General features: G+C 34.0%; 1 protein-coding gene across 2 annotated transcripts in view; it reads left to right on the top strand.

Moving 5' to 3' along the window:
* Vps52 (vacuolar protein sorting 52) overlaps positions 1–12207 on the top strand; it is a 37830-nt gene that overhangs the window by 16993 nt on the left and 8630 nt on the right. For both annotated transcript variants that reach the window (XM_067098869.1, XM_067098870.1), the window contains exons 6-11: positions 464–617; positions 1821–1953; positions 3739–3927; positions 5916–6071; positions 6476–6630; positions 7379–7466. In XM_067098869.1, the coding sequence (XP_066954970.1) occupies positions 464–617; positions 1821–1953; positions 3739–3927; positions 5916–6071; positions 6476–6630; positions 7379–7466 (875 nt within the window). The remainder of the gene's footprint in view (positions 1–463; positions 618–1820; positions 1954–3738; positions 3928–5915; positions 6072–6475; positions 6631–7378; positions 7467–12207) is intronic.

Here is a 12207-nt window from a genome sequence, read left to right as displayed (position 1 = left end):
GAACATAAACATTTTGAAAATATTTTTCATTCCGTATGTGCCAGTACAGACTTACCTGTTTCACTGCAAATGTCCTCCTCACATCCTGTGATTGATTCATCTATGACTGTTACCCACTAAGGAACCAGGTCTTAGCTAAAAAAAAGTGAATTAGATGCCATAGCCTAAGTATGTAGAGTAAGAGGATTTAGATATGACTGAACAGGAAAACTGTTTCCAAATGTTATATTTTTCATGTCAGGTAAAATATTTCAGTTTTCTGTGATTGAAAAACAATTTTTTTAGATAAAGCATTATGTTTAATGGAGTGTGTGAGAATGGTTCATATTTTGTTTAAAAATTAATGAAAATTTCTGTCCTCCTTACTATATTCCCCTGTATCATGTGTATAGCTTGTTTATTTTATTAACTTACCTATACAAATCACCATAATTAATTAAAATTATATAATTTTCTCTTTCAGATGCCCATTCATGTCAAGATGTGCAAGATATAGTTGATAAACTGACTGTTAAAGCAGTCAGTAAGATTCGAGAGTATCTGTTGCAAAAAATTTATCAGTTCCGCAAGCCTCTCTCAAATTATCAAATACCTCAGAATGCTATGATCAAACACAAGTAAGTTTTAAGACTGACAAGTCTTTTAAAACAGTTTTTTTGCATTTGTATAAGTGAAACTGAATTTTGGTTAATATACAAGTGTATATCTTTTAGATGTACTGTGGAAGAAATTTGTTATTCATGGAAACGATTGAGGTATGCAGTAGTCCTTAAGTTATCTGGTTTCACCCTGTCAGAAATTCAGTGCTATCTAGAGTGTTCCCGGGGCCCCCAGTGAGACAATATAGTGTATGTAAAGTGTAAACATTATTCATGAAAATTTAAAAACCTTGCTTGGACTGTTGGCAATGCTGTGTGGGTGGAAAGAAGTGTTGATAACACTGCTTACAGGCATAAGCAGGCTGAGAAAGGGTTATTGTAACTCATATTTTTAAATGAATTGCAGAAATATTGTCATGTATTTTGTATGACCTACAAAATTTATAATATCTGCACCATCCAAAACACATCGTAAGCTACTAAAGGTTAGGCTTTCATAAATCATTGTTTGAAAGCTTTGATGAATATGTAATGAATTATATTTATAGATTAAAACAAGTACATTTATTACATTTCAATAAGGGATATTAACTTTATCATGTACTGTATATCAAGTTCATATTTTAAATATGAACAACTTATAGAAACTAAGTGACACATGCTGATTTCTCTAAGGCATAAAAATCAAATTGTAATTGTAAGATTGAGAGAGAGAGAGAGAGAGAGAGAGAGAGAGAGACCTACAGATACTATATAGGTTTTAAACAATTACAACTGAACAAACCACAAACAAGATCTAAATGCTACCTCATTGTTTCATTGTCTCTTGGACTCATATGGACATTGACCCCAAATGCAATCTGATATTGAAGTTTATGACTGAATGAAAAGTGAACGAGAACTAAGTGCAACATCTAGTCTTTTATTTGTGTTGTATGGGCAGGCAATATCTTCAAGCAGCAAGTTGATTGGATGTATTTGGGTTGTGTGGACCAGTGAATTAGAACCCATCATTTGCAAACATCTGTTACTATTCAGGGCTGGTAGGAATAGCCTTCAGCTTAAATAATTATCAGAGGCTAATTAAGGACATATTTGCTAAAGAAATGACTGTAAATGGTTTTTGCTGGAAACTAACTCTTTTAAATTTCAATTCTGTATTTTGTGAACTTTGGATGGCTTACAAACTAAATATCTTATATATTGCTTGTTGCTTTTCAGGTTCTTCTTTGAATTTCTCCTCTTGCATGCAAGAAGTATAGCAGCTGAAATTCATGATGAATATGTGGAAACGATGAGTAAAGTCTATTGTTCTTACTTCCAGTCCTACACTAAGCAGTTGTGGAAACTTCAGGTATTTTCTTTTTTGCATTTTCTTGTAATGTTACTTGTGCATTAGTACTCACAGCACATCTTATTAACTAAAAGATAGATTAAGTTATTCCTGAAAGGAAAGGAACTTGCACTAATTTTTCAGATATTCCTGCTATGAAGGGAGAAAACCTCGTCATTACATCATCAGACATCTTTCTTGTGTCAGTTACGCTGACATCCAGACACGTTTGCTTAGTCATGTACCGTAGTATTAGTGGTCTCATTTATATCCTTTCTTCTCTTTGTCATGAATTTTTTGGTCGAAGTTCATGTTTCTTCTGTTGCTTTGGATAATATTGGGTTGCTTGAACAGTGTTTTTCTTGATTCATAAAACTCTTTTGGTATTTGTGAGAAAAGTTAGGAGGTTTGCTTTGATGTTGTCTTGAACACCTGCCATTATTTAAAAGTTGTCAAGTTTGGGAGGTACTAGTGTGCTTACTGGAAGTTATACCCTATAAGCAACCCCATGATAGTACTAATACTTGTAGAAAAAGTTTCTTGATAATTAAACATTTTACTGTCTTTGAAATCTTAATAAATTTATACATATTACGTATGAAAATGTAAAGGAAAATAGCAGATTTTAAAACTAATTTGTATTTTTCCTAACATACAAACCTGAAGTTCTTTACATAGGATTTAGCTTGCGCCTCCAGCTGGAATGGCCATTCATACTTACTGACAAGGAAGTCAACTACTGACGCTAGGGTATTATATACAAAGTTGAGGTATCTAGTAGGTTAATTTCCAGACACCACAACTGCCAGCGCTTGTACTTGACAAACTCCACAATATTGTATTTTTACCAGTATTTATTTAGATATTATTATTTTGCTACTATTAGTATTATTAGAGTAAAATGTTAGTAATGATACCCTTGGGACCAAAGGGTCACTGTTTATTTCAATTTTCATGTTGCATAAGAGAAATCCTTATAAAATTCAATGTGTGTCTCCTGAACTGTCATATCGTCATTCAGCATCAGTAAATAATACCTATTTTTCAGTTTTTATTAAATACTTAACATCTTAAACCAAACATTATTTTATGCTGCTCTAAATCCAACGATAATGTGCATAAATCCATACTACATCATTACAGCAGACATACATTGGTGCATCAGATAGTAAACACAAACACTAACATTACACAAGCAACATACTGTGCATTTACACACACACACACACACACACACACACACACACACTCACTCTCTCTCTCTCTCTCTCTCTCTCTCTCTCTCTCTCTTCTTTTTTATAAAAGAATTTGTGTTAACCTTAACATTATGCATCACGTGTAGCTTAATAACACATACAAAGACTGAAAAATTTATGTATGTTACACTCCATTACTGTATGTATACTACTGTATTGAATTTAAAAATGTCAATAAAAATATTGATTTGACCATATTGAAAATTCAAACTTTCCAGTAATTTTTTACTTTTGACAGATTTTTTTTGCTTTGATTTCATATGCAAATTTAAGCTCTTGTAAGTTCATTGAGAGATTTTGTCTGCTGTTTAAGTTGCATGCTTTGTACAAGTCTTTTTGCCATACTGTAGCTATATATTTTGCTAACATTATCACAAAGAAATTTTTTCTTCACATTCCTTTTTGAAATTGGGAAGGGGAAGGTCATATATATTCCCAGGAGTCTTAGATGTCATCAGATATAGTAATTAATATTAGAATTATGCACAGATTGCTTTCATAAAAATTTAGGAGGTGATTTACGAAGTAAAATATAAAAATCTTTTTCCAGTATGAGGAAGGGGTGACTCGTGATGATCTGATGGGTGTCGAAGACTCTCGAGCTAATAGCTTCTTCATAAAGAGTTTGAAAAGTCGTGGCACTGTGTTCACTTTAGGTACACGTGATTCCGTCCTGTCACAAGCAGGTCTCACCCAAGATATTATTGTACCACACACAGCTGGGAAAGGAGAAGCTAAAGTAAGTCCTCTTAATGGTTTTACACTAGTGAATTCTTGAAGCTAAAGTAAGTCCTCATAATGGTTTTACACTAGTGAATTCATTTCAGAGTTCTTTGAATTGTAGGTCACTTTTGCTAACAGGAATCTTTGTAGGTAAAGTAAGTCCTCTTAATGGTTTTACGCTAGTGAATTCTTTTCAGAGTTCTTTGAATTGTAGGTCACTTTTACTAACAGGAATCCTTGTAGGTAAAGTAAGTCCTCTTAATGGTTTTACACTAGTGAATTCTTTTCAGAGTTCTTTGAACTGTACATCACTTTTGCTAACAGGAATCTTTGTACAGCAGTTGTGATATGTCATGAAGAATCCCATCATGTACTGTGCTTGTAGCTAGAAGGATATGTTTTGTTAGGTTTTTAAAGGACAACAGCTATTTTGTTTATTAAACTTAAGTTGAATGAAGCTATTTTGCATGGGTAAAGTATAAAATTATAAGGGATACTATTGATGGAATTTGTTTTATGTATCTTTCATATATGATAAAGATTCAGTAATGTATGAAAAATTTATTCAAGATCATGTTTCTTTGAGGGTCAGTCACCAGAATTTTATCTAACTATGGAAAGTAATATTACTATATTATTAAGGATGATTTTGCATTTGAATAATAGCCAAGTAGAATTTCTGTGTAGTTATTTTCCAACATGTAGTTTTTTGGGGTAAAGAAGTTGTGTTTTATAATCTAGACTTAACCCTATGTGGTTTAGTGCTTTAAAGACATTCCTTAATTCAGTGCACAAAAATATAAACTTTGCAGGTGTAGGCCTTCCCAGATGAATTTTTTCTTATCTAGGTTTTGGTTATTCACTTGTTATGAAAGTTTTTTTGAGAAATAGAAAGTTTTTTTGATAAATTCTACCTATCTTGTTCTAGTAAAATTTATAACCTTAATTTGCATGAAAGTGATCAGTAAGATTTGTTTATAGATATCAAATTATGTGCCCTTAGAAGTTGCCCCTTAGATGTTTTATTCCCCCTTACTTCTAGTGCCTTCAAGTCAGTCAGTAATTCAGCCCTAATTTATTGTCATAAACCAAGTTAACTAGACTTTCTTACTTTCTACGTACTCTTTTTTTCCTGTATAATTTTTAATTGATTTTTTTATGACAGCCATTGTGCAACTTTGATTTTTTTATACAAAATATTTTGAGAAATTCACTTTAGATTGTTAGAAGGAATGGTAAAGGAGGAAACTAAAGTTTGAATAAAAAATGAAGCTTGATTAGTAACACATAATATCTGATGATTTTTATCGAAATTACACAAAGAAAGAAATGTATATATCATAATGGATGTCAAAAACACACTAGAAAATAAAGAAGAGTAGTTGTCTTAATCCCTTTTTACCTAAGACTTTATATATGGGTGTGGAAAGTCAATTGACTATTAGATGAAAAACACGTAGTATACATAATCTCTAAAGTCATCAATCATTAACCAGCATAAGGCTAATGTTTTGACAAGTGACACTGCTTGGCAGCTAAGCATAAAAAAAAAAAATTGTACGTAGATGGATACAATGAAATAGTTTAGAAGGAAATGTAAGTACTGTATGCATAGAAGTGCATGACCTTGTTGCATTAGGCTTAGTGTTCTCCAAGATCGAAGGATCATTAGCATGACTCTCTTAAATCCCTTAACATTGGATATTGTGATCAAGAGAGATATTAAGTTTTAAATCGATGCACAAACCATTCACAAGCACAGTACTGAAAGAGAAATAGATTTGTTTTGACGAGTTGTCTGTTCACCATAGATCAGATATAGGTAATTTTCCTTACTTTACTGAAAATATATATAATGTATCTAATGTTTCTTTGACCTGAAGATCCAGAATGAATAAGGTTAAATGAATTACAATATGTGTCAAGTGGTTTCTTTAATTTGGTTCATTATCTTTTATTATCTTATCATACTTTTGGCTGTTTTAAATGTTTAATTTTTTTCAGTACCCGTTTGAAGTGCTCTTCAGAAGTCAGCAGTATGCACTAATGGACAATGGCTGCAGAGAATACATTTTCCTCACAGAATTCTTCATGGTTCGAGATGCTGATGCACAAAAACTCTTCATGACTGTGATGGGAAAGACTCTGCAACATGTACAGGTCATGTCCTTAAAATGTTTAATTCTTGATAACAAAGTGTGCCTTTATTTGTTTCTTAGAACTTTAAGGACACTTACTTTAGATTATATATGACAGTTCCCAGCATTTGGTAGGAAAGTGTTCTCCTTTGAAGGTCATCACATTTAAACACTACATTGCATGAGATTGTTTAGAATGAAGCAGTTATCCCATGATCCCTATGGAAATATCTTCCAATATCATCAGAATGCAAAATATTTGTCATTTGTTCCTTGTGTAGATTAATAATATTGCCTGATTATGTCCAGTTACATTATTAAACAAATAATCACTCAGTTTGATAGGTGGGGAATACTCAGTAACATCAGTATGGAGAATCTTCACTCTTACTTATACAGTAAATATATTTTAATTTTCCTTTACAGAAGGAAGTATGTGGTGTAGTCATGGGATGTTATGATTCAATTGCTTTGTATTTGTGTGTTCACTTGATTCACCAGTACCGACTGCTATGCCATAAACGAGCTGTTCCTTCATTGGACAATCACTGGGAACAACTGCTTCACATGATATGGCCAAGGTATGGAATATTATAAAAGTCAACGGTAAACTTGAAAAAGATACAGTACTTTTCCTTGTTCTGATAATAGGTAATAGAGAAAATTTATTGTTAAAATCTCTTTATACTTTCAACTTCAATTTTCTGTACCTTGATGTGAGGCTGATCTGTAAAACTAAATTTTAAAGAAAAGGGGTGCATGGGAATATGTAGTTGTTTAAGAGAAAAAAAATTATCCACAAATCACCTTGGATTGTAACCTAAGGGATTTGTATGTGTAGGCCTTGAAGGCAGAGGTTGTAATATGCATCTCACTAATACCTAAACAGTCTTTTTTGGCAGTGTTCTCCAAATACTAAATGCATATCAAAATTATGATGATGATGATGATGATGATGATGATGATGATTATTATTACATATTATTATTATTATTATTATTATTATTATTATTATTATTATTATTATTATGAAATACTGTTGTTTAACCAGACCAGTGTCTTGCAAAGTTCCCCAAATGCAGATAGCGCAGTTACACATACATTGCATCATGTATATTTTTTCTCATAAACAACATGATACTTCCATTTACTTTAAAAAAATCTGTTCATATGTTTTGCTTTATCTTGTTAGCAGACAGACCTGCAGAGGGTATGAGGTTATTCCTCAGGACTAATTAGCATGTTGAGAGATCAAAGGCTAAAATAAGTATGTGAAAGTTTTGGGTATAATAAAATTTATATACTGAGTTTTGGAAATTTCTGTTGCAGATTTGATCATGTAGTAAAGCTGAACATTCAAAGTATTCAAGAATGTGATCCTTCAAAAATGCCCTCTTTGGATATGCGACCTCATTATGTATGTATACTGTGTATTATTTAGATATAAATATAATCCCTGTATGGGAAGTAATGCTGTCAGTTCATCTGATGTGGTGCACTGTAGGCATTATTTAAAGGTTCTTTGCAGTGTCCCTTTGGCTCACAGCTGCAATCCCTTTCATTCCTTTTACTATACCTCCATTCATTTTCTCTTTCTTCCATTATACTTTCCACCCTTTCCTAACAATTGATTCATAGTGCAACTGCAAGGTTTTCCTCCTGTTACACCTTTCAAACCTCTTTATTGTCAATTTTTGTTTCAGCACTGAATGACCTCATAGGTCCAAGCACCTGACCTTCAGCCTAAATTCTATATTCTGTTCTGCTATTCTAAATTCTTTAATGATCTTTACAGTTGCAAAGGTCCTTAAACAATTATGTAAGATGTTGCAGTACCTCACTGTATACGTATTAAGTACAGATACATGTAACAGTTAGTATAGAAAATGGAGTTTTTTGGTAAAATGGAAATTCAGGGATTGTAATGTCACTTTTTACTTTTTTGCGTATGCTTTTCTTTCCAGTATCTTTCATAGTAGATCTGTCATTTAAAATAAAGGCACAGTTAACATAATTGATGATTTGAAATTGAAGGTTTCTTAGTTGGTAGTCAAGTAATCTTGCCTTGGTAACCAATGTTATAATAGGTGTTTAATACTGTATGCATTTAGTAAGATAATTTTCAAATTTATTTTCAAGTAATGGGTAAAATTTATCTCTAGACAATCATGACTAATATATGGCTAATTAATGAATTTAAGAAAATGCTATTAACTTTGACTATGCGTAAATGTTGGATCATGTTTGTACTTGGATTATAAATTTGAAAATTAATGTAAAGTGTTAAGGATGTACGGAAAGCAAATGTACTGCAATTTTTTTTTCTTGGTATTATAAATGTATGTTTATGTAACAAGCAAACTCCATATTGTACTTGTGCTGTATTGCCTCTTAGATGTAGTTAACTAAGTGCAGCAATTACAGGCCAGGATACATCCTTTCTAGGCTCTCTAATGCTATTGAAAAGAGTAAATTAAATCCGTATATTAGAATCATGAATCTTGATACGTATGTACAGTTACAGTAGAGGTCAGGTTAAAGGTGCATGTCAGTTTGGAATGATAATGTACATGATAAAGATTAGAAGAAAGTACAGTACTTCTGTGCATTATAAATATTACAGTATTTTATAAAATGTATAACAATTTATAAAATAGAAAGTGTTCTTACCAAATTCTAGTGGTTGGCTTGCTTACTGGGATGGGCATATGGTAGATGAGAACTGGTGGGCTATGGTGTGGCATCTGCAGGTGCTTGGGAGTTTGGAATGAAAAAGATAAAAATGATACTGTACACAGTAGTACTGTATAAGTATAACAACACAATTTAAAACAATGTAGGCTAATACAAATTTCTGAAAAGTTAGGAATTCCTTACCGGGTGGACATGAAATGGGTGCAGGTGCTACTGGTGCAGGTGAATTTGGAGTCGAGCAGGGGACACCTGTCATTTGTGGAATGATAAAAGATAAAAATTACTGTACAGTACTGTACTGTAGTACAGGGGTATGTATGCAATAAGCTATACAGTTTTATAAAGTGATTTGAAAGAAAAAATTTATGAAATCCTTACCTTATGGGGCTGGAGAGGAGATAGGTTCAGCTGAGTTGGGCCGGGAGGAGGCTATAACGTATGGATCTGGAATGATAATGATATAAAATTATGTAAAGTCACAGCACATACTAAAGCAGTACTATACAGGTGGGTGTAGTGCAGTACACTTTTTGTAACATTTATAACAATTGATAAAACATTAAAAAAAGAAAAGTTAAGAATTCTGTACCTGATGAAGTTGGAGAGGAGACAGGTCCCGTATCTTCAAAACCCTGGAACTCTTCAGGGAAGTCAGGGCTGTCATCACTACCAAAGAGATCTGGAATGATACATAATGGAAAAAATTAGGTTATGCAACAGTAAATATTAAATTTTTACAGTATGTACAAACAATTTCATGCATGTAATTGATAAAAATGAAACACTTAAGAATTCCTTACCTGATGGAGCTGGAAATGCTGCTGGGGAGGGTACAGGTTCAGGTTCAGAGTCAGGTTCAGGTTCAGGGGAATCTGGATTGGGCATCACTTCTGCAATGATACAAATGATAAAAATTATTGGGTTATGCTGTGTATGTACAGTAAATATAAATTGCAGTACATTACAGTAACAGTTTTATAAAATTTATTACAACTTATATTACAGCAGTAAACAAAAATAAAGTTGAGAATTTTTTACCTAGACTAGGAGTGGCAGGTGGTGCTGGAGACTTCTTCTTGAAGAAAGTGTCTAGCGTAGACTTCACACTTTAATTCATCTGCTTCTCCTTCAACGTCTCCTTGTAGAAAGTGACACAATCCATGATCCCTCTTCGAACCTTCTCATACCTTTCAGTGTTAGGGTCCTCAGCCTCGAAAGATGCCAAAGCTCTCTCCAGATGAGCAAAACCCTCTGCCAAGCCCTTGGCAGTTAATGCTCTGAGCTTTGGGTCTGGGGCCTCTTCCTCCTCCTCGATCACCTGCTTCTCCAGCTCAATGAGGTCCTCCAATGACAATTCCTCTCCATGGGATGCCATAAGCTCAGTGACATCCTCAGCTTTCAAGTCCAATTTCAGCCTCTTGCTTAGCCCAACAATTTTCCTTGCCACAGCCTCTACATCTTCTGCCTGTGCAAACCCCTCAAAACTGTTCACAAACTGCGGACACAGTTTCTTCCATGCCCCATTCAAAGTCGTCACCTTTACTTCGTCCCAAGCACATGCAATATTCTTCACAGCATCTGCAGTATTGTAGCCCTTCCAAAATTGCTTAAGAGTCAACTCCTTATTACCTTCAACGGCCCTTAAAGCAGAGCGTATTGTCCTCCTCAGGTATTATGCCTTGAAGTTAGCAATGACTCCCTGGTCCATAGGCTGTATGAGGGATGTAGTATTTGGTGGTAGATACATCACCTTCACATTAGGGTGCATTTTACTAAGATTTGCAGGGTGACCAAAGGCATTGTCTAAGACAAGCAGGACCTTTAAAGCCCAGACCCTATAAGGCACAATAACTTTTCCATCTGCTGGCACAAATTGGTCATTAAACCAGTCTCGAAGACCATCAAGTAACCTAAGCTTTCTTGTTGGACTTCCAAATGATGGGGAGTTGACTCTTGAAAATGCCCTTAAAAAGTCCTGGGATTTTCTGCCAAGTACAGTATTAAGGGCTTAAGCTTCAAATCACCACTAGCATTGGCCCCAAAGGGTAAAGTCAGTCTCTGCTTACCAACTTTATGGCCTGGTGCTGACTTCTCCTTGGAAATGTATGTATGGTTTGGCATTCTTTTCGAAAATAACCCTGTCTCACCTACATTAAATACCTGATCAGCAGTGTAACCACCTTCCCTAATTATTGCAGCCAAACCACTAGGGGAAACTTTCTGCTGCTATGGTATCAGCACTGGCAGCTTCACTTTGCAACTTCACATTGTGCAAATTTGCATGTGACTTGAAGATGTTAAACCAACCTCTACTGGCGGAAAATTCTTCACTAGCACTGCCTTCCCCATTCTTCTTCACTACTGCCGCATGCAGCTTCCTAGCCTTTTCTTGAATCAAATCATACTTAGGCTCACTGGAACACGTCGGTTCTGGTCTTCCAGCCAGACCAACAATAACTTCTCCATCTCCACCATGTTCTGACTACGTTGCTTCACGTTAATGACCATCACCTTCTTTGGTGCAGCATCTTGCACATGCTTCAGAATACGCTGCTTGTCCTTCACTATGGTCACAACTGTCGTCCTACTAAGGTCCAAGGCGCGACCTATCTCAGTGTTTCTCTCTCCCTTCTCCGAACGTTTAATTACGTCGTACTTAACTTCCATTGTGATGCTCTTTCTCTTCTTTGATGCACTAGCATCAGACGAAGTATTCTGTCATTTTGGAGCCATAGTGATGGCACAATAATGAAAAACTGCAGCAATGAAAAGCAGCAACGAAGTACAGAACCTAGCTCAGCGGAGGCAAACACGTGAGTGACCGATTATTTGGTATTGTTACGTACGCCTGCATGCTTGGCCCAGGAAGATCGTTGTCCGGTCAACTACCAATGCAGTTAAATACAGAGCGCAGCTACGTTCAGAAAACTAGTTCCATTTACAACGCGGCGTAAAAAGCGTCGAAAAAATGTCGTAGCCTTGGAGTGTGTTTTATATTTTAACAAGAAACTTATTTTTTATGAAAACTGTTAAACCAGAAATGGATTTTTTTTATAAATATACGTATTTGAAAAACGTTGTAAACTTTGAATGTTGTAAGCGGGCCGCGTCGTAAACTCAGAACAAGTGTCGTAAACCAGCATGAATTTTTTTATGAATATATCTGAAAAACCATTGTAAACTCAGAACATCGTAAGCCGGAACCGTTGTAAACCAGAGGACTGCTATATATAATATATATATATATATATATATATATATAACATATATATATATATATATATATATATATATATATATATATATATATATAATTTAAACTTTCATTATATATATATAAATATTTAAACTTTCATTATTATTATTATTATTATTAATTAATCAACTTTATTAATATTTGAAAATTATTAAATAATTTTTTATCATAAAAATTTATTTTAGTCATGAAAAATAACATCAAAATA

The sequence above is a fragment of the Macrobrachium rosenbergii genome, chromosome 55, assembly GCF_040412425.1.
Source record: "Macrobrachium rosenbergii isolate ZJJX-2024 chromosome 55, ASM4041242v1, whole genome shotgun sequence".
NCBI classification, from domain to species: Eukaryota; Metazoa; Arthropoda; class Malacostraca; order Decapoda; family Palaemonidae; genus Macrobrachium; species Macrobrachium rosenbergii.
Note: the sequence above shows the minus strand (reverse complement) of the source record. Positions and strands in the feature narration are given on the sequence as shown.